Source organism: Hyaloscypha bicolor (genome assembly GCF_002865645.1).
Source record: "Hyaloscypha bicolor E unplaced genomic scaffold K444scaffold_53, whole genome shotgun sequence".
NCBI classification, from domain to species: Eukaryota; Fungi; Ascomycota; class Leotiomycetes; order Helotiales; family Hyaloscyphaceae; genus Hyaloscypha; species Hyaloscypha bicolor.
This window is the reverse complement of record NW_020194555.1, coordinates 366,915-394,691: the sequence shown is the minus strand read 5'-3', so window position 1 is coordinate 394,691 and position 27,777 is coordinate 366,915. Positions and strand designations below refer to the sequence as shown.

At 45.1% G+C, this 27,777-nt stretch overlaps 10 protein-coding genes across 10 annotated transcripts; 5 read left to right on the top strand and 5 right to left on the bottom strand.

Annotated features, from left to right (window-relative positions):
- Positions 1–829: 829 nt before the first annotated feature.
- Positions 830–2,362, bottom strand: K444DRAFT_661470 (uncharacterized protein; the record flags this gene model as incomplete). Its single annotated transcript, XM_024886595.1, has 5 exons — positions 830–835; positions 1,216–1,437; positions 1,483–1,966; positions 1,999–2,246; positions 2,327–2,362. 5 exons carry the CDS (start codon positions 2,360–2,362, stop codon positions 830–832), a joined length of 996 nt encoding a protein of 331 aa, XP_024739148.1.
- A 640-nt stretch (positions 2,363–3,002) lies between these two features.
- On the bottom strand, positions 3,003–3,886 carry K444DRAFT_661469 (adenylate kinase; the record flags this gene model as incomplete). The annotated part of the gene is made up of 2 exons (XM_024886594.1): positions 3,003–3,600; positions 3,872–3,886. The coding sequence occupies 2 exons, from the start codon at positions 3,884–3,886 to the stop codon at positions 3,016–3,018; spliced, it is 600 nt and encodes a 199-aa protein (XP_024739147.1). The 3' UTR covers positions 3,003–3,015.
- A 1,015-nt stretch (positions 3,887–4,901) lies between these two features.
- On the top strand, positions 4,902–6,047 carry K444DRAFT_585308 (RTA1-domain-containing protein; the record flags this gene model as incomplete). Its single annotated transcript, XM_024877910.1, has 4 exons — positions 4,902–5,229; positions 5,309–5,369; positions 5,435–5,830; positions 5,903–6,047. The coding sequence occupies 4 exons, from the start codon at positions 4,902–4,904 to the stop codon at positions 6,045–6,047; spliced, it is 930 nt and encodes a 309-aa protein (XP_024739146.1).
- Positions 6,048–6,623: 576 nt separating this feature from the next.
- K444DRAFT_524890 (uncharacterized protein) lies at positions 6,624–7,433 on the bottom strand (the record flags this gene model as incomplete). Its single annotated transcript, XM_024874392.1, has 2 exons — positions 6,624–7,021; positions 7,214–7,433. Coding segments are annotated over 2 exons (618 nt in total), but the record flags the coding sequence as incomplete, so codon positions are not given.
- Positions 7,434–10,580: 3,147 nt separating this feature from the next.
- Positions 10,581–13,599, top strand: K444DRAFT_661467 (OPT superfamily oligopeptide transporter; the record flags this gene model as incomplete). The annotated part of the gene is made up of 5 exons (XM_024886593.1): positions 10,581–10,914; positions 10,964–11,167; positions 11,222–12,627; positions 12,686–13,100; positions 13,577–13,599. The coding sequence occupies 5 exons, from the start codon at positions 10,581–10,583 to the stop codon at positions 13,597–13,599; spliced, it is 2,382 nt and encodes a 793-aa protein (XP_024739144.1).
- A 2,046-nt stretch (positions 13,600–15,645) lies between these two features.
- On the top strand, positions 15,646–16,978 carry K444DRAFT_524594 (uncharacterized protein; the record flags this gene model as incomplete). The annotated part of the gene is made up of 2 exons (XM_024874362.1): positions 15,646–16,354; positions 16,428–16,978. The coding sequence occupies 2 exons, from the start codon at positions 15,646–15,648 to the stop codon at positions 16,976–16,978; spliced, it is 1,260 nt and encodes a 419-aa protein (XP_024739143.1).
- A 747-nt stretch (positions 16,979–17,725) lies between these two features.
- Positions 17,726–19,875, top strand: K444DRAFT_557198 (HET-domain-containing protein). The gene is made up of 2 exons (XM_024876772.1): positions 17,726–19,623; positions 19,702–19,875. Exon 1 carries the CDS (start codon positions 17,793–17,795, stop codon positions 19,554–19,556), a length of 1,764 nt encoding a protein of 587 aa, XP_024739142.1. The 5' UTR covers positions 17,726–17,792; the 3' UTR covers positions 19,557–19,623; positions 19,702–19,875.
- Positions 19,876–20,059: 184 nt separating this feature from the next.
- Positions 20,060–20,664, bottom strand: K444DRAFT_627201 (uncharacterized protein; the record flags this gene model as incomplete). The annotated part of the gene is made up of 2 exons (XM_024882770.1): positions 20,060–20,589; positions 20,631–20,664. The coding sequence occupies 2 exons, from the start codon at positions 20,662–20,664 to the stop codon at positions 20,060–20,062; spliced, it is 564 nt and encodes a 187-aa protein (XP_024739141.1).
- A 2,821-nt stretch (positions 20,665–23,485) lies between these two features.
- Positions 23,486–24,339, top strand: K444DRAFT_524804 (succinate dehydrogenase iron sulfur protein; the record flags this gene model as incomplete). Its single annotated transcript, XM_024874385.1, has 2 exons — positions 23,486–23,783; positions 23,867–24,339. 2 exons carry the CDS (start codon positions 23,486–23,488, stop codon positions 24,337–24,339), a joined length of 771 nt encoding a protein of 256 aa, XP_024739140.1.
- A 1,092-nt stretch (positions 24,340–25,431) lies between these two features.
- K444DRAFT_585298 (BEM46 family protein-like protein) lies at positions 25,432–27,440 on the bottom strand. The gene is made up of 5 exons (XM_024877909.1): positions 26,941–27,440; positions 26,805–26,848; positions 26,230–26,739; positions 26,059–26,184; positions 25,432–25,874 (listed from the first exon to the last, which is right to left on the bottom strand). Exons 1-5 carry the CDS (start codon positions 27,037–27,039, stop codon positions 25,718–25,720), a joined length of 936 nt encoding a protein of 311 aa, XP_024739139.1. The 5' UTR covers positions 27,040–27,440; the 3' UTR covers positions 25,432–25,717.
- Positions 27,441–27,777: the final 337 nt, after the last annotated feature.

Below are 27,777 nucleotides of genomic sequence, written 5' to 3'. Positions count from 1 at the left end.
AAATTTTACTAATTTTATAATAAAATTAAAGTTATTAAATACTTTTAAATATTTAATTAATATAAATATATAAAATAAAAAAATAAAAAAATATATATATAAATATATAAAGTATTTAAAAAGTCTAATATTAGTTTAAATTAAAAAATTATTATATAATTATATAAGATATATAATAATAGAATAATATATAAATAATTAAAATAAATAAGCTTTAAAATAATACTTATAAATATAACTAATTTTTAAGAGTTAATTTTAATAAAGACTAATTAATATCTCTTTTTAAAGCTAGAAATATTTTCTTATATATTTCCTAATACTTAGCTAAATATATAAAGCTTTTTATTTAATTAGAAAATATAATTTTATATAATTTATATAATTCTAATATAAGCTTTATTTAAAATAGAAAACTAAATCTATAATATTTAATATCTATTTATATATTATTATATATATTTATTATAAATTAAAGGAAAATACTATTTATTATATATATAACTTAACTAATAAACTAGTTTTAATTAGACTTAATAAATTTAAAAGAAATATATTAATATTATAATATTATATTTTCTATTTTTAAATTAATTATAATAAAAGATAATTTTTTAATTTTAAAAATATTAAATTTAATTTAAACTTTTATTAGAATTAACTTATAATAATTATAAAATAATAACTATTATATTATTTAAACTAAAAGTTATATATAAATATTATTAATAATAAAATTAATAGTTCTTTAAATTAAACTTAAAAATAATATAATATTTATTTATTATTAAAATTACTTTTAATTTTCTAATTAAAAATTTTATTAAGGCTATAGCTAAATTATATATTTTAAGCCTAAACTAAAATCGCAAAATTAGAAAAGTAAATCTCGCTTTTATATTTTATTTACTTACTAAATAAAGGCCTTACTAGAGGGGGGGGAGGAAGAGGAAAGTTGCGATTTTTTGGGTATTCTTTGCGTTTTGGGCGCGGGGGGGGAGGGGGCAAGGGTGGGGCTCGTGCGAAAATCAAAAAATCAAAAAATCACTTTTCGCTTGCGCGTTTTGTCGACTAGCCCGCTAATGGCCTCAGTAGAAGTGCCGTCGCGGAGTTTATGAAGGATCTCTTGCCGTGAGGCAAAGCATAGAATATATTCCGCTCTCCGAAGCTCCATCAAATGGCGCGAAGGCCCCTTGATATACACCAACCACGTACAGTTCTTTCTATCTCTGATGATGAGCGGAGCAGGGCGCTGATCGAGTCCAGGTTGCTCGACTCCGATTGCGAAGCCTGAGTGACTGAAGCGTTGAGATTCGCTACTTCGACGTTGATGTTATCGAGTTGGATGTCAGGCGAGACATCAGTGCCCGCTGCAACGTAGCTCCAGATATCCAAAGTATCCTCTAGTGGAAGGCAATTTCGAGGCGCTTCCTCAATCTACTTCCTTAATACTCTTTTCTATCCGTGACGCGAGACACATACCAGCTGAGCTCGAACGCACAAGAGCAAGCCCTGAGATACTTTATTGGTGAATGTATGAAGTCCTCGGTGTTTTATTAGCGCCAAGGCACCATCGAAATGTGCTCGCGGTGAACTTCTTCTCTTTGCCGTATTTACAAGGGTCTGGATATTCGTCAAATGGTCACCAGCGGAGAGGGAACTTTGACTAACCTCGTACTGTTGGAGGAGCAAGACAGAGAGAAGGATCTCATCATTAGCACAAGTGTCTGCCTGAGTTATTTGCTCTTTCATGGCTGATACGGCGCGGAGGTACAGGGATCTTGAGACGGGTGCGTCGGGTCGTTGGCTTTTCCATACAATATAAAGACGGCTTGCAAGCACCATAGCCGAGAGAGATAATGTCGAGTGGGGCGCCGCTCGGGGGTAAAGAGGAGCAAGAAACTCCAGGTGTTCCCGTGTATCCAGAGGATTGGTTGGTGGCGGTGCATAGACAGCAAAGAAGAAGCTCAAAGCGAAGTCGTCAGTTCATCCAGGGACCTTGGAGTCGGAACTGGCCTCGAATTCGAGAAGACCGGGCTTGATTGTGTATGAATCTCAGACAATGATAGCTTTTCGAAAGAATCTTCTCGATGCCTGGCGTGCTCCGTTGCTTGGATTCGTCGCTCGACGTGTTTTCTGGCAACCACTGTTTGGTCCCTCCATTCCAAGTCGAATTTGCCCTCGTACCCAGGGCATTTCTGCTTGGTCTTGATGCAGTATGAGCACGCGGGTGTCTTTTCGTCGCACTGTGCAGCCGTCAGTGCAGAATCGAGGGTGGGCAAAAGGGGGAGTGAGGCCTCACCTTAATCTTGCGTCGTCGACATACGGCACAACCACGGCTGGGCTTCCCCGTGTAAACCATTATTTGCCCACCTGTATTCTATGAATCTAATGCAGGTGATAACAGGCAAGTTCAGCAGACAATGTGTCCCGTAGTGTGTGTGGAGAAGTCGGGCGTGTTGGTTCACCAATACTTCTGGGTTGCTCTGGGTTGCTTTGCTCTTGAAGGGGAAATAGTTGCGCGCTCACCAGACGCTTCTTGCATTTAAGCTATGTTTAATTTGCAGGCAAGATGGGACGTGCAAGCTTTGAAGCTTTCTCAAGCAAGGAATGCCGTACAATATAACGTCAGCACTGTTCTGACAGGCTGCCACGTGGCTTCCCCTGCCCTTACGAAATTGAGCGGCTCTAACTTAAGTGCTATTCAGATATGGGCTTAAATTACTGCTTTATTATCTTAAAATAAACCTTTATATAAATAACTTATCTTATAAAAAGCTTAAATTAAAGATATATAACCGGTTAAATATAAGTTATTATTACAAAACTAAGTTTAAATTAAAATTAAGATTCTTCCCATTACTTTTTATTACTTTGAAACTAAAAGAAACTAATTACTTGCTAAAAGGACCCTTAAGAGAATTATTATACCTTCAAAAATAACCGGAATACACTCTTGTTATAAGTTTCTATAATTTTAATATAATTAATAACCGACTATCCCTCTCCCTCCCTTCACCTTTCACTATCCCTCCCTAACGCTTTCAAGGCCTCCTTCATCACCACCAACTCATCCTGGTCCCCCGACAACCTCGTAACTGGTACCCTCACCTCTCGTAGCCACTGCTCATGCCTCAGCCTACTCCTACCTTCCTCTAAACCTGGATCCTCGTACGCCTCCGCCCATTCCAAGAATTTCACTGACTCCTCATGCATATCTCCACCCTCTTGAATCCTCTCTCCATGGCGCTTGAATTCTCTTTCCCTTAACCGCTTCATCCTCACATCCGTCGGTGTATCCACGAATATCACATGCTCGACATCTTCCATGATCTCCTCACCCCAAGAACCCATCGATCCACTTAGCAGCCATCCCCCATTTTCCTCTTTAGCGTGTCCAAGATCGGGTCTGAGCAAAGCGATGCGCTCATGAATTGGCCGTTGAGTAGTGTATGGCGGGTTGGTGGGAAGCCAGTAGTAATTGTCAACGTCAAAGACAGGAAGGGAGAGCACGGAAGATAGGTTCGTGCCGAGGGTGCTAACACCAGAGCCAGAGGCGCCAAGTATGTGAATGCGTGATGCTGTCTTGTTTCCTGCCAACTGTTGTTGTGTAGGCTTTGGATTTTGGCTTTGTAGCAGCGCAGCTTGTGATGCTGAGGGTGATCTGGCATCGTCAGTTCGAGGCTCTCCCGGCAGGGAAGCCCCTGCAAGGGTTTTACTGGCGTGGTCGCTCATACTGTAAATAATTACCTCCGTACTTTACGATGTACATGGAGATGTGGATGGGGAGTGGAACGACTGAGTGACAACTCAGTGTACTGTAGAAGATACGCGGCTGCCTGTGGAATAGAAACTTCTAGAAGAACGCTACTCTTTCACGTGACATCTTTAAGAGCGTGTAATAAAATACGAGTAGCGTAGCTATAAATATAGTATTAGGTTAGGGTTATAAATCCTTTTTTACTTATTTAAATATTAACTATTTTATATATATATATATTACTTTTATTAATACTTTTAATAATGTTATAATTTTTGTTATAATAAGGTGGTTATTGCAGTGGTGGTAAAGAGCTTAAATTGAGCTAAAGGCTGTTTGCCTGGCTCAGGGCGAAAAGGCGATAAATGACTAATAAGTTTTTAAGCAAAGGTACGACTTTACAGTCTGAGCCAGGCCCCCTTGCTAGCGTGGACTATGTCTCACCGGACGAAGGGATAGTTTATTCTCTTAATATAATGAGAAGAGTACTAGCATCTTTTAAAAAGTTGGAGTTTTCCTTTAGTGGAAGTTGGTTGCTAAAATGCCCTATAATCCACAGATCCGTGTCCGCAGACTCGTTAGTGGTGAGCGAAGCGAGGGGCAATATAGGGGCGAAATGGATCTGCTCGGTTAAAGAATTTGGAATCGGCACATCTTCCCTCCGGCAAGTTTGTACGTGCGTAGGAGCAACTGACAGCCCGCCGATCTTATCTTACGTGCGGACCAGCAACAAACCTGTTTCAAACTGAACTCAATTAGGATAGCGGTCAGCTTTGAGAAGAGTCGTGATTGGCAAGCGCAACCTCGACCCGATTAAGGATATTAGTTACATCTACACCAGCCTCACCCGGGATACACTTTCAGTGCCGGATTCCTTTCCACGCTATCTATCCTCAGTCGATCAGTCTGTCCCGCAATTGCGTCCGTAACAGTTTATTCCCAGTTAAGCTGATGCAACAATGGTTGCACAAGCCTACCCCTCAGCCCTCGTCAATACAGGATATATGAACCACCCCACCCATCCAACACCTCATTCAGAGAACTTGAACGCCGAGATTTCTCCAATTGCATTGCCTTCAATCCCATCATCCCATTGTCCTTTGACATTTTCCATATTTCGATAACAAGACCAGTATTTACCATGCCGAACAACTTCACTTCACCCAATGGCTATGTCGGCTTCGGCGCGCTCTCCAACTGCACTCTCTCCCTTTGCGACATCAAGTACAGCGTCTTCGAGTACAGACCTAGTCTAGCAGCCAACTCTCTCTTCACAGCTCTCTTCATCATTTCGGGGCTTTTCCATCTGTCCCAAGGATTCCACGCTTGGAAGAGCAGAAGATATTCCACGCAGTGGTTCTACTGCTGGGCCATGATACTGGGATGTGTTACAGAGATCATTGGATATATTGGAAGGATTCTACTGCACAGCAATCCCTTCAATTTCGATTACTTCTTGATACAAATTGGTATGCACACACCTCTCTCGGAAACATGATTAGAATCCGATTTTGCTAGAGGAATTGTGCTAATTCGATAACTTCAAAGTGTGCCTTACGATTGCTCCTGCATTTTTCACCGCTGCCATATATATTACAATCGGTCAATGGTATGTGAATCCTCAAGACCGTCTCCATGCTGTTATTCTCCGACAATTTCACTCACACTTCTCAGCATCACTGCGCTCGGCTACCCTCGCACCAACCCAAAACACTACGCATACATCTTCATTCCCAGCGACATCATAGCCCTCTCTCTCCAAGGCGCAGGGGGAGGCCTTTCATCTGGCAATGCCCACCAGATTGGTGTGGACGTCTCCCTCGCAGGTCTCGCCTTCCAGGTCTTCTCCCTCACAATCTTTAGTCTTTTAGCACTCGACTGGATCCGCCATTGGCGCTCCTCCAATGACAACATGGCACTGCCTAGCAAATTCAAGGTCTTCGCGTGGCTCTTAGTCACTGCTGTCCTGTTGATCCTGGCGAGATGCATCTATAGGATTGATGAGTTGAGTCAGGGGTATGATGGGAGTTTGTTTCATGATCAAGCGAGTTTTATCGTGCTAGAGGGAGTGTAAGTTGGACCTCTTTGATCAAATCATGCCGTTCTGTTGGAGCACACTGCTAACGCTTCTCGAATGGACAGATTCATGTCCATCACGGCTTTTGTCCTAAATCTGTCGAATCCTGCCTACCAGTTCAACGAGGTGAAGGAGCTATTAGGTGAGAAAGTTGAACAGGGCCAACTCAGTGTTGGTCAGGAGAAGCCACTTGATGTGGCGTCCGCTTGAATACCCCCATGTATCTAAGCAAGGAGATGGTGTATTACATCGAGAATCATTTAGAACCTTTCCATCCAGGAAATAATCTCCTGCACAAGCTGTCTTTGTTTTCGACGATAGTCTTGTGGCAGGCTTCTTCCATGTTGCAACTCGTTGCCGGGAGAGACGTATCAGGAAGGAGGCGATTTACCTGCTTTAGCAATATCCGAGACGTGAATGGCTTTGGGGTAGCGAGATGGCAGCTAAGGTCTTTACATTAATTATACATACGGAGGAAGAAGGGATAATCGATGATTATGTGCCAGACATGGCGAGGTTAAGGGATGTGAATACGGAGTTGAGGCTTTCTGAAAGGAAGGCTATTATACGCTGCTCGAAGCTGGCGGCAAGGTGCGCAGAAAGGACTGAGTTGCCGGTGGCGGTTATAATGTGGTGAGAGCAAGTGGATTGTTCCACATCCAAGGATCGGGATTCGGATCCTGCACCATGGAACTAGCGGCGCTTCAACATGGGAAGAGAATACACCACTACCCGCGACTTTTAACTTAGCCCCGAAATCCCTACTTATTACCTGCCTGGCCGCCCTCAATCTTTCCTTAACAGCCTCGTCTGACAGTTCTTGAAATGCTTTGGAGACCTAAGCCGACTGCATCTAGCCTTCCATCCAAACACACCCTTTACATCTGGCATGCCATTCAATTCTTCCTCCAACCCTTCTCCCTGGGCAGCCACCAAGACATCAACCATCCTCCCCCATCCTCCATTTGGTGCCACATTCCTCCAAGCACGATTAGTCCCTCTCTGAACACAAGCATCACTTCGTCTCATCAACTTTGTCTCGCCTAGATCCAAAACTAATTCTATTTCACCCTCCAATACAATCCCATAATCCAATGATGCCCCCTTGTGCATCGCACTAATTGTATTTGGTGCCATAACAACGTATCTCAAAACGGTTCCATTGGGAACGGTCAATCTGTCAGCTAGTACAATTCTGGGTCACGTGTCTCAGCCACTAACCTTAATGGCCACCCCGGGCTTAAGGCAGGCTCCACTGGTTATTGTTCATGTGATTCTCCTTACACTCCTATATTTAGCTTTGCTCTCTTATATTTTGCTTTACTCTGTGCTTTAGCTAGCTCTCCAATTTGATCACAGTTCAAGGCATCTGACACAATCGGGAGGAGAAGACAAGTCGATATTGTAAGACGATACGTCGTTGGATGAAAAGAGGGAGACGGGAAATGTGCGAGTGGTGTATCTCAGAAAGAAGATTGCAATCGATCCAATCTTTTGACAGATGGATGCCGGGGAAATCGCCTCGGAAATAGTAGCTTTCCCAAAGGAGTTTGGCGTTGTGATGTAGCGATTTATGTTAGGGAGGCCATTCTCTAATAGCTTGGCTTGAGACTAGGACATCTTAGACGATTCTGAGACGAGAATTATTGTTTGAGATAGCCTTCACTGATGGATAGAGAACAATTTTCATGTTCGGCTTCTTGAACGGCATTGAACTTGTATCATCCGGAACCACGCCATTTCTAGTAGCCGGGTTGGGGCGGCCGCATTTCTTCTCTGTGCACTACCAACGATATTCTCGTACTCGTAGTAGAGCAAGATTATGATGCGTCCCGTCCGAGCCTTAACAAGTCACTGGTCTTCAGGTCTCGGTCACGTGAGGTAGGGTCAGCGACTGAAGCCGGAGTGTGGCATGTGTGGATAAGGGCAAACTCACCTATCGGGGATAAGAGTGGGGAAATACTAGGGTCGGTCCTCCCAACGTCTTACAGTAAGACTCATAATTGATGACTGTTCACGGACAAACTGTTGCCTACGATTCCCAGGCTCTAGCTATATAAAGGCCTGGTCCTCTACGATCCGCACTTGGAGGAAGATTCCGATACTTCCCACATCTGGTTTACCACTCCTTTGAAACATAACTTTCTTATCCAAGATGCATTAACGGCACTCCGCAATGAGGACACCGATCTCAAGGATGTTGATCGCCAAGGGTGACAGATGGTCGATTTTGAAGTTTTGGCCTACTACACTTCTCCCCACTCTAGGAAGCCAACCCTCCAGACGCGGAGGTAGCGGGTTTCTCACACCAGGAGCCAGTTGCATGGTCTTGGTATTCATCCTTCCTCCCTTTGACATGATGGATTTAGAATCCGGCTATAGACTCCCAAATCGTTATCCTTTATCAGTTTGACTTTTGTGCTGGAATAGGAAGGTAGCAATTGCGTTGTGGGACTTGCGGCCAAGACAGTGCCGTGTCACGATCCCCACAGAGAATTCTGAGCCTTCTAGGGTGCGAGCCAAGAACCATGGATTGCTGACTAGATTCAGAATATACAGGGTTTGCTTCACCAAGATCATCTTCCAGCAGTGGTGACGCGTGGAGGTGGAGATTTGCTTTCTCGTCGCAGTCTCTTGTGCTCGGCGGAGTGGCTGGTGGTGCCGGAAAGCAAGCCGAAATGCCCCCTGCTCGACAAAAACAATACTTTTTCGCACGTGCACAAGTGTGCTAGTGCAGAAATCAATCGACCATACAATTCCACAATCACAAGTGTCTTATCTTTGCCAGCTCTAACGGATGGAGCCGCAAATGTTACGCCCAAGGCGGAGGACGTCCCATTTCGGACCCAAACCGGATGTTTTCCCGGCACGCTTGAGGAAACTTGAGGATTTCTATACTCAAGACTACCTAAGATACTATGCAGGTGATGGAGTACAGCTTCCAGAAATTGAAGGTTGTATAATTTATCCCTGCAAAGTTCTGATCTGGGGGGGTTTTTTTTTCGTTGTGGTTTTCCTTTCACAGATCCTGATAAGGTCATGCTTCACGCACTTCTTCCTATCTAAACAAATCCATAAAATAGGGTCGTTTGAGCATAATGTGAGCAGCAAGGTGTCGCTAACCGAAGGCTTGTGACGCCTGCACCCTCCCAAAGACCCTTTCACTCCACCTCTGATAATATTTACTGTTGCCGAGGCGTTTCTACTTCAAAGTACCTTGCCATGCGACATTCGTATTTTCTTACTTTGTATCAATCTAGCTGGCCAGTGTTAAACATGTCTATTGGACAGATTTTGCAGCTTCTGCCAGTGCGCACGCGAAATCACCTTAAAATAGTATTAACACAGTAAGACATGTTGATATTGGAAGCCCTGCGGGCGAAGTCATGTTCATATGGGACGAAATCTACCCAGCACAGATCCTCCGATTCACTTGGACGAAGCCATTCTCGTGTTTCTTGCATTTAACATCCCCGGACCCCACTGCTATCACGCGATGGTTCTCGGGGCGATGCGTGATAACCTTATTGTTATCCAGAGTATTCCTTACTGTTTCCAGCTGGTTACCGCCGACGGGCTGCAGGGCAACTCATCCACAATAGTGGGGATGTAGAGACCGGCACAGCGCGCAACTCCCAAAGATAAAGATTTACTACAACTTGACTTTCCTATTTCAATATCGCAAGTTAATACCTGGTAATCTGCAAAATCTGTTGCAACTTCTTGGTAAAGATACTAGTTGGTCATGCCCATTCTGCGTTCATCCGTCAAACCCCACCCCCACTACACAGCTTTTGTTGCTTTTAACCAGCTAAATGCGACGAGAGAAACAATTGCCGGGTAAAATATCCAAGCGCACGGCGAAGGTAATTCCTCCTGGTAATCACCTTTCGGAACTCCGAGCTTTAGGATCCTCAAAATCAGCATCAAGCGGTCTGAATAAATATAGGCCCAGCACCCATTTATAAGATAATTCGAATACTTGACGAACATGGACAGATGATCAATGGCAATCAAGCTTCAGGAACGCAGGGTTTCAGGACCAGAGAACCCCACAAGCTATCTCTGAGACCTTGGGTTGACCATTGGTAGCATGGGAACTGGCTCAACGACATCCAGAGCTAAACGGACCCACACTGCTAACGTTATCAAGCCTTTCGCCAAGATAGCAGTTCATATCCCCTTTGCGATTCTTTTCAGTGGTGGATTTGAAAGCGATCGAAAGTCTAAGAACTGTATAAGGATGTTATCTTCTCGCAGCCATCAACAACAGCCGGCCCAAAGATTAAATACCTTCCAAGTTGAGATATTGTGTCCGTACGCGACTCCCCACTCCTTTCACAACATCTAATACTTACGACAGTCACATCATCCAGTTCCCAAGGAACGGTGACGCGGAAGGTTGGATCCGAGGTCTGCTTTCTCGTGCATACATCAGACCAGTAGGATATCTGAAGATCGCAATATTCTCCACTCCCTTCCTTCCTTCCCTTATTTTGGTAATTAGGCTGTGTGATATTATCTTGTCAATGACGACCTTCCATATTGGGATTCTTTAGGATGATGGATGCATTCAAAGCAGTCTCCCAAGGCGATCGACAGCGAAGCGCCGGTTCCGTGCCAAACCCTTGAAATCTGGGTCTTCTGCAGTTATTAATAATGGCCTCCTTTCTTCTTCTCCCTAGGTTCGTTTGATTTTATCGACTCATATTTGGACAGTAGCAAGATTTGGACTAACTCGACATGATGGATACCCACCCAAAAGCTGGTAACATGGACCCCGGAAGGGAGATCCTTCAGGAAACCTCGAGGGAGATCATCTTCGCCGAAGAGAAGCAGCCAGGTGCCTTTGCAGACGACAAGAAGGAGGGCGTCTATATCGATGAGAAGGGACTCGATGGCTCAGTTCCAATCAGCGACTCCGATGGCACCAGTCTGTACGTGTACGAAAGAGACAACATGGTGCGCGACGAGACAGGCAGAATTGTTGCGGAGACTAGCGAACTAGCTATTACCGCCCTCCACGTCGATGATGACACTTCACTGAGTCCATGGACATTTAGGACCTTCTTCCTTGGTATTCATGTCAAACCCCTAGTAGTTTCATGAAGGCTCACGTTCTATAGGCGCTGGACTTGCTTGCTTTGGATCCGTTCTTGCAACCATCTATATTTTCAAACCGCAAAGTGTCTCTGTCTCTGTGATCTTCCTAGCTCTCATTAGTTATGTCCTTGGAGAAGCCATGGCTCTCTTCATCCCACGAAAGGGCATACTGAAGTGGCTGAACCCCTTTCCCTTCAACCAAAAGGAGCACGTCGCAATTCTCATCAGTAAGTCGATCTCGAATTGCGATTTACTTTCAGCATCACTGACGTCTTTGATAGTGAGCTCCTCTGCAGCGCAGAAGCTGTATTACCCAAATCAGCCTGGGAAAGTAGTATCAATCTTCCTGATCTTCTCATCTCAACTGCTCGGATACGGCTTTGCAGGTCTCCTACGCAAGACTTTAGTCTACCCAAAGGCTATGCTGTTTCCGGGATCTCTGCCAATCTCAACGCTTTTTCAGACACTACACAGAGACAAGAAGGAGACCCAACTGCGCTTGAGGTTCTTCTACATGGTCGCAGCAGGCATTTTCTGCTGGGAGTGGATTCCCGAATACATCATGCCAATCTTGGTTGGCGTCAACATTTTCTGCCTGGCCAAGCGCGACAGTCTCAAGTTTACCAACTTCTTCGGTGGAGCGGGTGGAAACGAAGGACTTGGTGTCTTTGGCCTCTGCTTGGATTGGCAATACATTGGTTCTGGATGTCTCTACATGCCTCCCTTGACCCTTTTAACTGGGTTCACCGGCTACGTTCTATGCATCATTCTATTCATGGGCATCTACTACTCGAACATTTTGCGTGCTCAGAGCATGCCCTTCCTCTCACAACTTCTCTATACAGACAGATCAAACTTCTCTCATTTTGATCGATACAATCAGACGACAATTCTCAACGACGCATCGGAACTTGATCCTTCCATGCTTGCAGATTATGGTTTGCCGTGGTTTGCGGCAACCTATGCATCGTCACTGCTCACCAACAACTTGGGTACAACAGCAACAATCACTTATATGTTCCTTTACCACATCTCAGATCTGGCTATCATCTGCAACGACTTCACCAAGAACGTTTTGCAGAAGGCCATCAGGCCATCATTGTGGCACTGGAAGTTTTGGGATGGAAAACAAGAGAAGCCCGACAAGAGCGACCCGGGCCTCGACCCTCACTACAAACTCATGCTCGAGTATGATGAAGTCCCCGGTTGGTGGTACGCCACAATCATGGTTCTCTCCTTCACTGTCGGAATGATCTGCATTTACGAAGCGAAGTCCACCCTTCCGTGGTATGCATACATTGTCAGTATCCTGCTGTCATTCGTCTTCACTCTCTTCATGGGCATTCAAACTGCTAGATTCGGAATGTACGTCGGACAACAGAATCTCATCCAGATGATTGGGGCTTTCATCAACCCGGGAAAACCGCTGGCAAATATGTATTTCACCCTTTACGGCTCGAACTCCATCACCCAAGCTTTGGGGCTCCTTTCGGACTTGAAGCTCGGGCAATACATGAAGCTCTCTCCCAAGGCGACATTCACGATGCAGATCCTCGGCACGCTTATTGGGGCCATTCTCAACTTCGCGATCAGGGAGACTGTCACTGACAACCGTCGTGAAATCTTGCTTTCAATTGAAGGCACCAACGTCTGGTCCGGTCAAGTTATTCAGTCATACAATTCACAGGTAGGCGCCCCGGCTGCTACCATCCATTTAAACCATCTTATTGATTACTTTGGCACAGGCTATTGCATGGGGAGCTCTCGCAAAGGAACTATTCGTCGTCGGCGGTCGATACCAGTGGGTGCTGATGGCCTTCCTCATCGGTTTCCTGGTTCCTCTCCCGCAATACTTCCTCTACAAATTCCTCCCCAGCAACAAGATCTCCAAAGCACTCTTTGCCATCAATGCTCCCATCCTCTGCTGGTATCTGGGATACCTATGCGTGGGCATCAACTCTTCGGTCATGATTTACTTTGGCATTGCGCTGGTTACCCAGTACTATGTCCGCAGGTATTACCCTGACTGGTATATGAAGTATAACTACATCTTGTCGGCGGGTCTCGATAGGGGAACGCAAGTTTGCGTCTTTATTCTGAGTTGGGCTGTTTTTGGAAGCGCTGGTGTGGAGCATCCTTTCCCCAGTTATTGGGGAAAATGTAAATCGACCCCGGACTAACCTAAAGCAGAGAGGAACACCAAAAAATTTAAAGAAGGTAAGAAAAGTCGGAATTTTTAAGGCACTATGAGAGCCTGAAAATTTAGCGATCAAGCGCCTGGAACTAATTTACCTCGTGCGCAATTATCGCCTTGCCTGTTCCACGCCCCAAATTAGAGCTCTTATATATAAACTTCCTTATACCTATATTAGGAAATCTGATTCGAGAGAAAGACTTAAGTAAGTACAAGCAACTAATTAGGCCTTATTAAAACTCCAAAATCCACTGATTCATATAATCGACACCCGGGGGGGTGTCGTTTTACATTTTCCCAGTTATTGGGGCAATAACTTCGGGGGTGGCCATGTCGACTATTGCGCTGTCAAAGCGCCTGGGTTGGCACCCTAACCGTGCGGTTTAAAGGGTGATCTGTGGACTTAATGTCATTTTGTTCTTTCAATTTGATTTGTCACTAGATGCAGTGGTGGGGAGTGTTTAGATGGTTCTTTCGTTACAATTTGCAACTTCAGATAAGAGTTAAAGTGCAGGAAAGTAAGACGTTGTATCCATAGACCTTAACATGACTATAAAGATAATGGACAATATAATGGTCTATGCAGAGTTTTCATTGTTGGCAGCCTGTGACAATGAGACATCGGATCCGGAAACGACGACCAAAATCAATTGATATCGGGTTACTCCATGAACTTGTCACCTCTTTATGGGTTCCCGTCCTTACTTGAATTTAAGAACGCTAGGGAAGAAACTCGCGAATTTCCGATTTTCCCACCCTAACATTAAATTAGTCGCATTTTATATGCAAAATCACGATGAATTAATGATCTCATGGCACTAAAGATTATTTGTTGGTTATGCACGAGTATTATAAGTGCCATAGTAAGTCCGGACTAAGGATATATATAAGAATTACGAGAAATAAACTCTTAATCTTATATTTATAACTATATATATATATATATTAATCTTGGGATATAGTATTAGAATTATTTATTAATATATAAATATCGATATTATTAACTGGAATTCCATAGTATATTAGTAATTATTTAATTTCCGATTTTTTATTAATTTTTATATTCTTGAAGTTTCTTCTCTAGTACTACTAAATTAGCCTATACTATAGTTAGTCTAATTCAAAAACAATAAAACGGTTGCTCTTTTATACTTATAATAACTTTTTACTTATAATTCTAATTAATTAATATTAAGTAATTTAATTATAAGATAAAACCTGGCAAATTAAAATTTATTATTCCGATTTTTAATATAATTTATAGTTAATTAGTAATTGTAACGGCTGGTGTCACATGGGTGCTACGGGTTAGTTTTAGCTAAGGTTCTAAGCTATGGTCCAAACCAAACTCGGCGTTTCAGTGGTCTTGGCCATACCTACTTATCCACTGCCACACCTCACTCACTCCTTCTCTCCTTAGCTTTAGATTCTGTAGGACATTGGAATTATAGATCTTTGAGCATTGTTCCATTGCTTTATTCCTGCCGTTATAGTAATCGAATTTTGAAATATATAAACAGTTTATACTTTTTAATTTTTAATTTTATAAACCGCGAAAATATTTTATAAAAGCTATATATACTTAAGTAAATATAATATTAAACTTGAACTTATAAAGCCCTTTAAGTTTCTATTATAATAAGCATTTTACTTCTCTAATTATGTGGCTTTATTATATAACTTCTAAATATTTATATGATTTGCAGTTTGCTTATATTACCCTTCTCTTCTTCTTAGTTCTTAGAAATAAACCAATCTTTACTCTCTAATTTCACGCCCCACTCGTATACTATAACCTCATACTATAAAAGCCCTTTAATTCTTTATATATTATAAGCTTATTTTATATAATAAAGGCTTAAATTTTAAGAGTTATTATAAGAAAGAATATAAAGTAATAAAAGTCTATTATTTGAATTATATATAATCTCATATATTATATATAGCCTAATTTTTAATTATATAAAACGCGAAAATTTCTATATAAGCTTATATATAAAAAATCACGTGCTTTGTAACTCCCATAGTATTAAAGATATTAAATATCAGAGAACAGGAAATTAATTACTATAAGATACACGATAATTCTAATTCATACGATTTATGTTAACTAGTATTATAGTAGGCTTTCTTTGATTTTGTCATTCTTGGATCGGACCGACTGTAGTTCGAGTGGTGCGGGGTTTTCGGGCCAGTGGGGGCGGCCGCCTTCGTTCTCTGGCGCCTGTTGTCCATAGCCACCTATTCTTCTTATAGAGGGGATATTCCGACCCAATTCAATTCATCTGCACCCCTTCATCGAGCTCCCCGCTCACGGCTTTCCAAATTGTAGACGTCCCGCGTGTGGGGCTTGTCTCGACCCTCGGCTGAGCAGAGACGTACTTTCGCCTGGATTGTTCAGAGATGGAAGTCTAGCTTTTCCTCATAAGCGCATACGGAAATCAATTTCTCTTAATGCCTTAGCTAGGTTGTTCTTTTGACCTCATTTCGACACTCGAGATCGATCTCACGATGTATTCCCATCACTTCTCCATAAACAACATCCCGTTCGGGATCGCAAGTTCTGCATCTCATCCTGAGAAAGCAGTAGCAACACGCCTTGAAGACACCGTAATTTTCCTGGACGAATTAGCCATCTACGATCCCTCCATTCCATCTTCGACAATCGCAACATTCTCACACGTAAGTTCCTCCAATCTCTTTTCCAATAAACGTCCAACTTACACTCAAAGGAAACCCTCAACCCATTCGCCTCCCTCCCTCCCCAAATACACTCACCTTGCGACGCGAAAATGGATACAATCCCACCTCACCTCTCCCTCCCTCCTGCCACCATCAACCGCCTCTCCCCTCATATCCATAACCCTCCACCTCCCCCTCGCAATCGGAGATTTCACCGACTTCTCCTGCTCTCGTTCACACGTGCTCAACGCGTCTGAAGCCGTATTTGGAAAACGCAACCTGCCTTCTGGATTCAAGTATTTCCCTATAGGTTACCATGGGCGAAGTTCTACGATTGTTGTTTCAGGGACGGAGATTGTGAGGCCGAAAGGGCAGTTTAGGGATGAGGGGAAGGTGGTGTTCGGAGCGACGAGGAAGTTGGATTATGAGCTTGAGGTTGCCGCTGTGGTTGGGAAAGCCAGTGTGCTAGGAGAACCCGTTGGTATTGAAGATGCGGATACGTATATTTTTGGGTGTGTTTTGGTTAATGATTGGAGTGGTGCGTTCAGCCCTCTTCTTTTAGCGCTTCAATGAGGTGACAAGACTAGATGGGTTATGCTGATGAATAATAGCGCGCGATATCCAAGGTCTCGAAATGACACCTCTAGGACCCTTGCATGGCAAGTCATTTGCAACCACCATCTCTCCTTGGGTCATCACTCTTGACGCCTTAAAGCCCTGCAAAATTCCAGCAGCGCCTCGGAATCCAGAAATAGTTCTGCCTGCATATCTTCAAGATCCAGATCCGTTGCCAACGTTTGAAATCGAGCTCAAAGCAGAGGTGCAATCAAAAGATGCAAATGAGTCCACCGTAATCTGCACATCGAAGTTCTCGTCCTTATATTGGACACTGAGAGATCTGGTGGCGCAGCAGACTGTGAATGGGTGTTCTCTACGGACGGGAGACTTGCTCGTCACAGGCACAATTTCGGGAGACAAAGTTGGGGAGAATGGGTGTTTGTTAGAGATAGTTGCAAAGGGAGGGGTGGAGGTTAAGAATGCAAAGGGTGAAATGGAGAGAAAGATGTATTTTGATGATGGTGACGCGGTGAGCCTGAGTGCGTATGCTGGGAATGGGGTGGGGTTCGGTGATTGCATAGGCACAATTTTGCCTGCGAAATGACTTTTCTTTAGATTACATGTGTAAAGATCGATGATTGTGCTCTTTAATAAACATGCAATTTCCAGTATTAGTGATTTAAGCCCCCGCGAAAGTTATTGTATCTAATAAAATATAGCACTTAGGGGTCGTTGAGAGAGGGGGCCGCGCGGTGGACAAAAATAGGGGCACTTAACTCTCAATGTCTGGGGTCAAAGTCGTTCATTTCAGTTCGACTCGGAGAGGCACGAATATCATGCTTCGGAATTTCCCAGATGGTCGAAGGAGGAGACCTTAATTCTACCATTAGTCGAGGGAATATTAGAAGGGAGATTTCCAAAGAAAGAAAAAATGTTCTAACCGGACTTGGGACATGTAAATCCAGTGCTGCTTTTTTGATCCACCACCAGTCCGGGGCTTTCGCTAAGCGGCGTTTAGCGAACCCCTTTAAGCAAATTGGGTGGTTAACCCCTCTCTTTCCGGCAGAAAATAAGAATACTAATATGTACACGTGGTCTCAGATGGCTGAATAAGACAAGTGCGGGCTTTCGTGCAGGATTTGGTTACTCTGGCGTTGACCCCGCATTGCTACAGAAGCAAGGCTGAAGGGTGGCCTTATATTTCCGAGAACAGTCCAATACTCGTTGGCGTTAATTTCAACCTAAGGCCAAACCCAATCTTACTCATCACCGCTCGGGCTTTTCTCTCCTGAAGATCTCTCGCTTTTTTTCTTCTTTTTCTATTGGAAGGCAAGCACTCTCCGCCTTTGGACTATTATCCACCTTTTTACGCTGCCTAACATAAATTCGAAACTACGCGGCTTATCAACGTTCGCACAATGAGATTGGAGGAGTATTTTAACGAAGATATTCCTCCATACGCTATTTTGTCTGGTACTTGGGGCAAGGAGGAAGTGACCTTGCATGAATGGACCAAACTTTACCTTCGTCGAGACTTGGAAAAGCACTTTGGCAACAGTATGGCAGGGACGTTCGCGGACCATGAGAGGGAAACGACTCAGCAGAAATCTGGCTACGCCAAAATTGTCAGTTGCTGCCACCAGGCTCGATCAAGTAATATCGACTACATATGGGCCGACACGTGTTGTATTGATAAAACGAGCGGCGCAGAGCTTTCTGAGGCCATCAACTCAATGTTGCGATGGTATCAAAACACTATACTCTGCTACGCCTTTCTTTCTGACGTTCCGCCTGCGGGAAACATTGCAAATGAGGATTCAGCTTTTCGACAGAGCCGCTGGTTTACAAGGGGCTGGACACTTCAAGAACTGCTGGCGCCAACTGAACTAGTTTTTTTCGATCAAAATTGGACCAGACTACACAAAAAGACTGAAATCCCCAGCCTTCTTTCGAATATCACAGGTATACCAGCCCATTATAGTTCCGGCCACAGAGTTCCGAAAGCTAGTATTGCTCAAAAAATGGCATGGGTATCTCACAGGAAAACCACAAGACGGGAGGACATTGCGTACTGTCTGTTGGGAATTTTTGAAGTCAACATGCCACTGTTGTACGGGGAAGGAGAAAAGGCATTCACTAGACTGCAGGAGGAAATAGTGAAGCAAACACAAGACCAAACGATATTGGCTTGGGGCCTCGACTTGCCGCTGGATCAAGACTTCAGTGGTATTCTTGCTCGATCACTGGCCGATTTCGATGGTTGTCGCAATCTAGTCCCCTTTACTGTTTCGCAGTTCAACTCTCCCAGCCAGATAACCAACAAAGGCTTGCAAATACGTCTCCCCGTGTGGACTAACGGATCATGCTTAGACTTCGTCTACGCAGGAATAGAGTGCACGGACGGGAAAGCCGTATTCGTGATTCCTTTGATACCTCTGCGAAACAAGGTGATTGAAGCTGGCGATGATTTCTGGAGACCACCAAGCAGCATCCCCATTCGAACTGTTCCAGAAGAATTTATTTTTCACAAGAAAGATCCAGAACTCGAATCACATGTTCCTGAAGGCTGGGTTGAGAAGTTCGTCACAATATATCTCAAAAGGGATAGTGCACTGGATGTCCTAGAGTATAATGTTTCAAGGCCGAGGTATCTACCTTTTGAGATATACGGGATTGCTTCGTTAAGTCCTGACATCTCTCTGAAAGAAATTTATACGTACAACTATTGGCTAGAAGGAAACAGGGTTTTTCGATTGTATCCAAAAAGCACATTGCATCTATTTAGCGCTGGAGAAGTAATCTTTCACGGCATCTTTCTTCGATTCTCCTTCACTGCAAAACGTGCGGATACAGTGGTAGGGTTTCAATATCACTCTACCAATTGCAGCATCTACCCTAGCCCTCAGGAATGGAGAAATTATATGCGATACACGATTGTCTCGTGGGAACATTTAGAGGAACGTCGACAGGATAAGACGAAGAAGGTATCAAAGTTGACGGAACTGTTCTGGGAAAACCCAGATTGCGATTTGGAGAACTTCTGGTTCAGTCTTCCAGACCCGTGCACCCAAGCTTTGTGCCTCAATGTCAAGAGCGCACGGCCTTGGGTATTTCGCCTTTACATACCGGATCAGAAATGGTTGGTGGTAGCTGGGGCACCACCACAGAGTCGAACACTGTAGTATAATGAGACGAAATAGTACCGAAATGTATTTCGGTGCGGGCTGTCAACATTACAGCTCATTTTAGGTACTTCAGCCCCGTTCCTTAGTATCTTCTTAGGCCATTAAGTCTATCACCTCAGAGCCGTTGCTAAATTAAACGTAGGGCTAAAGTAAGAATGGAAATGAAAGATACCGAGCTAGCAAAAGGACAGGATAGATATTGAAAGAAGAGATGGAAACGAAGAATAAGCAAAGGATAACTGCGACTCAGATTCATTGATCTGGATAGCCGTAACAAATAATGAAACCAGACGCAGACTAGCATCAAATATCCCGGGAGGGAAGTTTCACTCCTACCTCAACATACGATTTGACTGCAAATGTGACATGTTCACCGCACAAAATTGCCTCCAGCTTTTGCATCCATTCATCTATTTACCAATATCTGCAGTCAACGGCCTGGCACAGGCTCTCAGTATAACCGTAGCGCCGATGAACCACGCCTCGTTCCAATTCCGTCCTTAGACGTTTAGCCTCGTATCCATTAGCGCAATAGCAGTCTTGCCCTCTCTTTCCCACATCAAGTTCAAGGCATAGCATCGCCCCATCGCCGCAGCCATGATTGTCCATTTCACTCTCGACTCTCTCCATTCGGACCATTCCCGCACTCTATCAAGAACATCACTCATCCTCTCTCTCACTTCGCTTTCTGAGAACCGGGTATTCGACACATCGGCTACGGGTGATGTGCCTGCGTGCCCGTGTTGCGGAGGAGGATTGAAACAACCCGCTTCTTCTGCAATCCGCCAGTTGAGATCTCCACTTGCTTCTTTTGGGCCTTTGCCATTATCGCTAGAGACATGGGTGGGAAGCCAGCTGGTGGCTTGGACGTAAACCTGCAGCATCAAGTCAAGAGAGGCGGGAGATTGGGACGCGTGGTCTACGGTGGCTGGTAAGGTGCTGTAGAGGAATGCTACTGCATACTCTGGTGATTTGGCTACTGTTGCGGCCACGAGCTTGTCGGCGGCCTGCTGTATAATATCATCGGTGGCTGGCGGTCGAGTGTGGTGTTAGCCTTGCTGCAGGCCCTACCAAGCTGCTTAGAAGGATGATTCGGTTCGCTCATTTTGTGATTGCTGCATGTCTTGACGAGGTGGAAGGAAAAGATGAGCGACCTTGGTTAAAGTCAACCCTTGAAAGTGTGACTCTGCAGGGTTACTCTTTCCGCCAAGACATGCGATAGAGGAGACGAAAGGCGCCGTGAGGTACGAGGCGATCAGTGAGTATGTCAAAAGAATGACGCGAGACTTTACACAATCGTGATGGTATATCTATCCCCATCGAACTCCTCGTACTCGAGCCAATTCACTGTTGAGGCTGAGACAAACTGACCCAACAGAACCTCCATTCCCGAAGGCTGCGAGAGCTTGAACAACCCGACTCGTTCAAAATGTCCTTGAATACCAGTTGATAAAAGAAGCAGGCTCTCGGCGACGCAGAGCCTACTTGGAATATAACCGAAAGGGGAGAATCACGTGTATGGCAACTAACATTCCACGCAACTTTATGGATCCAGACAATATCTGGCCTGTGGGATCTGATCCTGCCAGCACGATCTCAGTTTGGACAACCTCTGCCAAAATCCTCGTGCCATGCCTGCCGAAGGATGTTTGTATTATTTACATTTCTGGAAAACGAACGGCAGCTTTGATACTTGCCCAGGACCAAGTTGGTGCAATGTAAGAACAAGGCTGGGCAATATTGGCCTTTCTATCATGTGCTACTGTCCGTAATAAGCACTGTGGAAATTGACCTTTCCACATGCCTGCATAATATTCATCAAGAAGGATCTGCTGCAGGCTTTTGGCGATACCTGATATGGCAGTGAGTCTGTCGGTGTCGATTGTAAGGCTACATGTCGAGTAGGGTACCTTCGTACGCCTAACCGAGCCCAAAAACCGTAAAGCTTCAGGACATCAGGAGATTTTGTCTTGTAGAATACCAAGCAATACGGCTCTTCCTCTTTTCGGAGTGGATCGCTCGCCGTTGACATTTCTTTCGGTAGGCCTTCAGGATATATCTCTGATACATACCTTTGCCTGCATTCGAAGTAGACTTCTTGAGCGTCAAAATGGAGAAACCGGTGCAAAAGTACGTGCTCTTAGACTACTCACCCACGGCGAAGTAATGGCGCGAGAATGTCGCTACGCTCGCCACTCACCGAGTGGCGATAGGAAAAAAGATGATAATTCGCATTCAACTGATTTTTCCAAGGCGATTCAATGATGGTGCGATTGAGCAACAGAAGCTTTCTTTGCCGGAAGCAGCCCTCATCCCTAGACGGCGATGCTGTTGCCCCAATATTACAAAAGACTTGCGAATAGACTTTGCCCCTAAGGGATGACTCTCGGACCCAATCTTCGCGGGAATCTTGGAAGATGCAGAGGGAGTCAATCCAACAAACTTTAGACCCAAATATCGAGTTACAAACCTCGCATCCTGAAAAGTCTGTGGCAGCTTTGGCACCGGTACTCCTCCAAGAAGAGCTGGCAATGTTGAACGTGTCAATACAGTCAATTTGAAGGGACCATGATGGCCCCAACAATGACTAAGGGACATATAGATGTCTGACACGGGCGTGGCCGTTTCTTCTAATCGGCAGCTGAGAGTAACACTTCCAACAGATGGGCTATCCAGCTTAATGAGCCGAGTTGGTCTCCAATACTCTTCAGCCTCATGTTTACAACGGTGAGTGTCAAGACAGTTTTGAAGCCACTTTCTTGCAAGATTCAAAGTCGCAGTTGAATTCGTACAGTCTGAAACAACTGGTGGTCCGAACAATACAAGAACCAAACCCGCTCTACTTAGCAGCCCATTCTGTGAAGTCAAGTCAAGAGACCTACTCGTCGCTTGACGAATTTTAAACGTGAAAGAGGGCAGCGCTAAGCTCCCGAGATCAAAATACAATTCTGGTCCCCAGCCAAAGAACTTGATACCATACCGAGATAAGCAGTCAGTTCCAACTTCCGGGGTATTTCCATCAGGCCTGGCATTATTGTCTCGACTCTGGTGACTTCGAGAGTAATCTCCCCATAATCGGGCGCAGCCTTCTTGCGCAGATCTTTGTCAATCCTCTACAGTTTCGCAATGAAGCCTTCAAACAGTGCGTCCTGATAGTCGCGAGTCGCTAGTGTCAAATGTCAACCCCGTGAATATATGTCGACAACTATAGCAGAGCACTGAGGGCGCTGCTGAATGACATGGTAGACAATCAGGGAGAGGGAGGGTGCCTCAAGAAGGTAAAAGCAAGCCGTGCCACAATAAGGCCCACCCAAACAAGTGGTTGGGTCGGCTATCTATGGATCGCTGGAGTCCCTGGAATCCCTACTACCGATAGTGAGGCTATAGCTGGGCGAATGTCCCATCATGAAGAATCACGCCTTGTGTTGTGGGTCCCCGTGCTGCAGAGTTCGAGATACAAATGAAAGCGTGGAAGCCATTTGGGGGGACGGAGGAAGGATAAGGTACTGTTGAGCAGAGAGTAAGAACACTGGGAGCATTTCCGGCCCTCGAGGATGATGGCGCAGCACGTGATTTCCCGAGTTCCTCCCCGCTTACGATCCAAGCTTCTCTGATTGGCCAGAATCGTGAGGTAAACCATTTCAAGCTAGGAGTTATTCCCGAGGCACTTCATCTTCAAATGCACCCACCGACGACGACACCTCTCCCTGTCCTATAACTGAGACGACAACGTCCCTTGCCCATCGCGCACAATTCAAGTGTCCAATCCACAACCGATTGAGCACAATACGACCTTGAAACGCTCACCTTCGAAGAGAGATTGAGATCAGACCATCACACTCCCCTCCACGATGGCAGCACGCCTCACCAGCCGCGCCTTCATGGCCCTCTGTCCCACCCTGCGCGCCCCAATGGGCGTCCGCACTATGGCATCCGTCGTATCTCCCTCTCAAACCAGCACGATCAAAGAGCCCTCCCACAATCCGGAAGCCAAGACCAAGACCTTCCACATCTACCGCTGGAACCCCGACGAGCCGTCCTCGAAGCCGCGGATGCAGACGTACACGCTGGACCTGAACAAGACCGGCCCCATGATGCTGGATGCGCTCATCCGGATCAAGAATGAGGTAGATCCTACGCTTACGTTCAGAAGGAGCTGCAGAGAGGGTATTTGTGGGAGCTGTGCGATGAATATTGATGGGGTTAATACTTTGGCTTGTTTGTGTAAGTCTCCTTCCTTTGCCACTTTCATGCTTCAATTGCTCTACAGGCTAGAATGACCGATTACTGATGTGAGAAAACTATAGGCCGCATCCCAACTGACACCAAGCAAGATACAAAAATCTACCCCCTCCCCCACACCTACGTCGTCAAAGACATCGTCCCCGACCTAACCCAATTCTACAAGCAATACAAATCCATCAAGCCGTATCTGCAACACTCTGCTCCCGCCCCTGACGGAAAAGAATACTTGCAATCGAAAGAAGAGCGCAAGAAGCTGGATGGCCTCTACGAGTGCATCCTCTGCGCCTGCTGCTCGACATCTTGCCCAAGTTACTGGTGGAATTCAGAGGAGTATTTGGGACCCGCGGTGCTGTTGCAGAGTTATCGGTGGTTGGCGGATAGCAGGGATGAAAAGAAGGAGGAGCGGAAGGCGGCCCTGGATAATAGTATGAGTTTGTATCGGTGTCATACTATTTTGAATTGCTCGCGGACATGCCCCAAAGGCTTGAATCCTGGGTTGGCGATTGCGGAGATCAAGAAGGAGATGGCTTTTTAGGCTCCTTATTTCTGCTGGGGTGGGAGATGTGTCTTTCTCGGAGCTGGCTGCAGAATGGAGCGGTACATTCGGAGCTTCCGAGTCAGTAAGTAAGAATGCACAGAACTGGGTTGGAACGGGAAGTGCACAGGTGGCAATATGATGGATGCTGCCATTGGGGGTCGAATATGCGGCCTTGTAGATAAACACGAGTCGAGTCTAAAGCAAAGAATTCATTTGTCTGTTCTACTATTCTCTCATCTTCTGCCACCTGCTCCTCTAACATGTGTGACATACTTGGATAGGCGACTACATGTTACGAAGAGAGTTCGGCGTGTTCCCTAGTACAGTACATATTCCGATAAAACTCGCCACATACGCACACAATATCCAAGGAACGAATAAGCAGAAAGGACTCAGATATACCAGCGCAATACTACTTCTCCCTTTCTTCCGAGATTCTCTTTCCCTCCACTTCGCTTCACCGTCCGGTAGCTCCACCTGTACTCCCGCCCATTTCCTAAAGATGCTGCTTCCACCTCACTTCCACCCAATATTCACCAGTATAAAACCCGACGCGTTTTGTTGCACATCGCAATCCTAAGAGAATGTCTACTACTCCTCACGGTCAGTTTATCCTGGTCTATCCTTCAAGTAGCAAGCAGACTATAGAATCTATAGTAGTAGACTATACAACCTATAGTAATTAGTACAATCCTAAACCTCCTTCCTAGGATTGCGATGAGTAACAAAACACGCCGACTAAGGAAGGAGTGCGTGATAATTTCTATGGTAGTAGAGTCTTCTTAGGAGTGCCGATGTGCAGCAAAATGCGTCAACTGATATTCGAAGTTCGCATGAAGGCTGGAATTTGTAAAGAACTTGAAATCCTTGGCTGGAGAGTGAATACCAATCCTTTACGGAGTAAAGGTGAGGGGAAGCTAGCGCTTGTAGAGGTTGGACGCGGAGCAAGAAAGATTATTTCTGTTAGATGAGTAAGAGTGCTAAAAACAAGGGTGGAAAGACGGATGAAAGGTTCAACATGGGATGAGAGGTATGTCCAAACGACTGGATGAGAGGACATGAAACAAGGGATCGGACAAAAACAGAAGTGTCAGGTATGCAAGCTCTTGATTTCTAAAACCAGCGTCAATAGAGGGCCGCTATCATACGCTCCCCTTTGCCCTAATTCTATATTCATGAATCATAAACCCCTTTCCTAATCATCGCTCGTAAACGAATGCACTCTAATCTCTGTTGTAGAACACACCCCTTCCATGCCGAAGAGCGAATCCAACCCTGAACGCCGCGCTGAATGCTGCAAATCCTCAAGCCCAAACCCCATTCCTTACACTTAATTCTAGCCATTGAAGTTTGAGATGGTGATGATGGTAGGGCATCATCCAACCTTCGTATCCAAATTTGCAACAAAGTCCTCGATCGTCTCGAAATACCCATCTTCAAGCACACTCGAATTGTGGTCTCCAGCAGGCAGCGGCTTCCAGACCTTGGTGGGGGATTGGCAGATCTCGTAGAGGCGGCGCATGTGGCTGGGTCTGTTTTCCCATTAGCTTAATTCCCCACCATTCTGTGGAGAATAAAAGTGTAAAAGAGGGTGAGGGTCAGGTATGTTATCACGTTGGTAATCAAGTCCCAGAAGGGACGTCAGGTTTTGTGGATGGAAATTATGTCATCATTCGAAGATTATGGGGAGGAGTGAGGAGAGCGGGGAGGACGTACGGTACGATTTCATCGTGCAGTCCGGAGAGGAAGAGGATCGGTACTTCTGTTATGGAAGGGAGGTAAGAGTCGGAGGCCCAGACTTGGTGGCAGAGAAGTGTGAGGTATTTCGCTGGTGGGATGATACTGCCATTATTAATATGGTATGAATGATGAAGAGGGGATACATACGATGGGATTAACTTCCTCATACTCAGGAATGTATTCTCTAACACCAGCCCAACCAACCTGGAATCATTCTGGTTCTTTGCCACAAGCTGGATGCTTACTGCCCCCCCCAGACTTTGTCCAAAGATAACAATATCATGGTCCCTCGTCTCAGCCCTCTTTCGCAGATAATCAAAAGCCGTCTGAGCATCGATCATCAAGCCCGTCTCGTCTGGCGACCCTGTTGATAGTCCATACCCACGATATTCTAACATGAAGACATTGCATCCCATACGTTGCATGAGCATACGTGCAATAGGCACTCGGTGTCCAATATTGCCGGCATTTCCATGGAACATCAAAACCGTAAGGTTCTGTGCTCTTGCCTTCGGAGCCCGGATATAAAATGCGGATAGCTTTTCTCCATCACGGGTAGGGATCATCAGCTCTTCGAAATCTGTGATGCCGAACTGGGAGGGGCGGGGAACTTCGGTGCGGGCGAGGTTTGGGACATGGGAGGGGTAGATGAGAGCTCTGTTGAGGCTTAGATTTCTTTTTCCCAAGAAGGGGGAAGGTGGTGTGAGGAGAGATAGACTAACTTTTGCTTGAAGTACAGGAGGGAGCTCAATACAGCAGCGATGCCCTGTCGCCATGGTAAGCACATGTACGAGGAGGGGGACATGTGCGGCAATCAATTTCCAAAGGAAGGCACAAGAAGAGGAATCAATCGAGTACCGAAGAGACCAGTACCGGAACTCGCATGTAGCTGGCTACAGTCCCAGCAACACTAGTCATCTGCTGGAGATAGCTGGTAGAAGTATCTTGAGAGGACATGGTGAGGGTGTTGGGACGAGGGCGAGATAAGGGAATTCAGGACTGTGGTTTGGACTTCGGCTGCCTGGTGACGCTGTCTCGTGGCCCGAATCGAATAGGGCCGGGCACCTGTAGGTTGTCTCAACAGTGCATGCACATGGGCCCAGGTATAGACGAGATGCCTTGCGCTGTTGGAGGAGGTGAGCTGTTGGGTAGGTCTGACGAGGAGGGCGCATTGAACGGCAAAATGAGGATGTTGTGCGTTCGTTCGTTCCTCCACTCGCTCAGTCGCTCAGGAAAGATCGCGTGGGTGCGGGCGCGTTCATGCGGGTAATGGAGAGATGAAGATCCAGCGCGCCACTCAACCGAGTGGCTTCAGGGGCGTCGAGCTGGAGATTGGGATGGCCGTGGGTAGGGGTGTCATATGTAAGGATTTGGGAAGACCAATATTATTATCGATAAATTTATGGGGTTTACACCAATATTATAATAAATAGAGCTATTTATAGGTGTTCTTCCCAAATAGGCTAGAAGATGCCCTGAACCAATAAAACCACTTGATTTACTATCACTTGCGGACATGATTTCGTACAATTATCTAAACTTCTCTTAATATCAATTAAGTATCTCTTCTAATCTCTGTTTTCTCTCCGTTTCTCCTGTTTTTTGCACCATTGTTGCATAAATACCATGAATTCTGTAAAAATACTATGCATTTATTATTGGCCCAGACCAATATTATTTACCTAAATTAAATAA